Raw genomic sequence first — 2273 nt, 5'->3', positions numbered from 1 at the left:
TCACCATCGTAATAGTAGCAGACTTTCTTCTTGCCGCCTCCCTGACTGTACGCCATGGGCTCGCCGGCCGCCGCCGCCGCCGCCGCCTCCCGGCTCCGGCTCCTCCTCCCGCTGCTAGGGCTGCCGCCGCGGCTCGGCGGAGAGAGGACAGGACCGAAGGGCCGGCTGGGGGACCAGTCCTGCAGGGGAGTGCAGCTCGGCCGGAGGGCGGGAGGGGCCCGGCTGGACTCGGAACCGCCCGGCTGAGGCGCTGGGAGCGCGGAGCGGGGGGCGGCAGCGGCGCCAACGCGCGACACTGGGGGGGGGGGGCTGCCCAGCCACCTCCGGAGACCGGGTGCAGGCGGGACGCGTCCACTCTGGCCCCCACGGGGGTGGACGAGAAAGAGGCCGCTCCTGGCTTGGGGAAAGAGTCCTGATAATGATGAGTAATTCGCAGAGGATGATTTTATAAACAAGTCTCTAAATGGGGTAGAAAATCAAGCATTTCCTCCGCTCGTAAGAGAAAGCAAGCTTGGAACCGGCTGAACCTCTCCCCCCCTCCGTATCTTCGCACAGTGGTTGCGCCTATCCCGCGCTTGCGCAGTAGGCGCCTCCACCGGCGTCTTGGCGGTCTAGACCCTCATGCTGCTCCCCTCCCCCACTGTCGCGAAGCTCCCACCGGAGTCCGCCACGTGCCCTGGGCGGGGCGGGGAGAGGCCGCTCCGGGATCCCCGGGGGGACCCCCACCTCCCGGTTATTGTCGTTGGCCACAGTCCGGGGGGGGGGCTGATTTTCGTGTTTTTATGTTCTTTTTTTTCTTTTAATTGAGTTCCTGACCCAGTGCAGTTGTTAAGGGAAGAGCACACCATCTGGGTCTGAATTCGCGGTGGTGGGATCCATTCATTTGTAAGAGAGATTCCAGCCTCTGGATCTATCATGCCTTTACCCCGTAACCTGTGTATGAGAAGCGTTTATTGTACGTTCCCCGCAATTCTGGAAAGTTAGTGCTGTTTCCACCCCTTCTTTTTCTGTGGGGATAGATGAAAGAATTTGTTTTTTCTCTTCTTGTCTGTCAAGGGCTAATGTCCAAAGGGGTGGGGCCTACATGGGTGTTGACCTCAGTCTCTCCAGACTCCCTACCACATACCTATTCCATCAAATTGCTGAAAAATTGGAGTCGAAAGCTAAAAAAAAAACCTTGGAAGTTAGAATTCCAGAATCCCTATATCCTGGATTTCAACATTTATCGAGCATCTACCCTAAAGGAGGCTAGCAACCTTGCAGGTGAAGGGTGGAGGCTGATAGTCTGCACTGCTGCACTCTTACCTGTAGACAGACAGACAGACAGACAGACAGACAGACAGACAGACAGACAGACAGACAGATAGATAGACAGACAGACAGACAGACAATTCCCCTCATGTGAGCACTCTGTTCACCTCCTATCCCCTTCTCTCGCAGTGAGGCCATATAGAAGCACAAACCATTTAGAGCCATTAACAAAAATAGTCTTTATTTTTCTACTTGACTCCCAAAATCTTAGGAGCACTCATACATAAAGCGCAATTTCCTTGATTTCACCCCAAGAGATTCACAATAAGTCTGGAGGTATCCCTTGTTATATCCCCTCCCCGCCCCAAGTGTATTTTTAACAAGACTCCAGGTGACTGAATTAGAAGGTACAGAAATCACAGTAGGAGAAACATTAGCTTAGAGGTACACGTTAATTACATAGTATTGACTTTCTAAGTTTTCTTATCAATTCCAAAGGCAATCTGGAAGATCCTAAGACTAATGTTTTTTCTAAGACCCAACACAATAAAGTCTGAAATGAGACATCTTTCAGGAAAACTTCCTTCCCTTACTCCTCTCTCAAGTGGATTTTTTGTGTTCTCCATGTGGCAGTAATACTTTGTGCCCCTCTAGCTCAACACTTACCATGTAACAGTTACCGGCTTGTCTGAATGGCCCACTGGGATAGAATTTCATAAGAAGAGGGAACATATATGTCATACCTTCCCACAAGTCACAAACTTTGTGTCTAAGTTGTTTATCTGTCAGTAAAATTTGGAGATTGATTCCTCATATGAATGCATAAGCTCATTAAAAAATAGTTTTAAACAACTATAGGAATATAAGGTACTATTATGATTAGTTTTAATAATTGTAACAATAGCTATTGTATCAGTTAAGATCAAGCTTTAAATTTGTAAGAAGAGCCTGGATATAGCTTTCAATTGTTTGTAGAACATAGATATTATTTAATGATTTTTAAGTGAATAGAACATGTTACT

The 2273-nt window shown here is 49.1% G+C and overlaps 1 protein-coding gene across 1 annotated transcript in view; it reads right to left on the bottom strand.

Annotated features, from left to right (window-relative positions):
* The window catches only part of Hdac2 (histone deacetylase 2), a 30198-nt gene extending 29898 nt beyond the window's left edge, over positions 1-300 (bottom strand). The window contains exon 1 of the mRNA XM_013032839.1: positions 5-300. Coding sequence (XP_012888293.1) covers positions 5-56 — 52 coding nt within the window. The 5' untranslated portion in view covers positions 57-300. The remainder of the gene's footprint in view (positions 1-4) is intronic.
* Positions 301-2273: the final 1973 nt, after the last annotated feature.

Source organism: Dipodomys ordii, unplaced genomic scaffold (genome assembly GCF_000151885.1).
Source record: "Dipodomys ordii isolate 6190 unplaced genomic scaffold, Dord_2.0 Scaffold157, whole genome shotgun sequence".
Lineage (NCBI taxonomy): Eukaryota > Metazoa > Chordata > Mammalia > Rodentia > Heteromyidae > Dipodomys > Dipodomys ordii.
The sequence above is the reverse complement of the archived record's forward strand: the minus strand, read 5'-3'. Positions and strand labels throughout refer to the sequence as shown.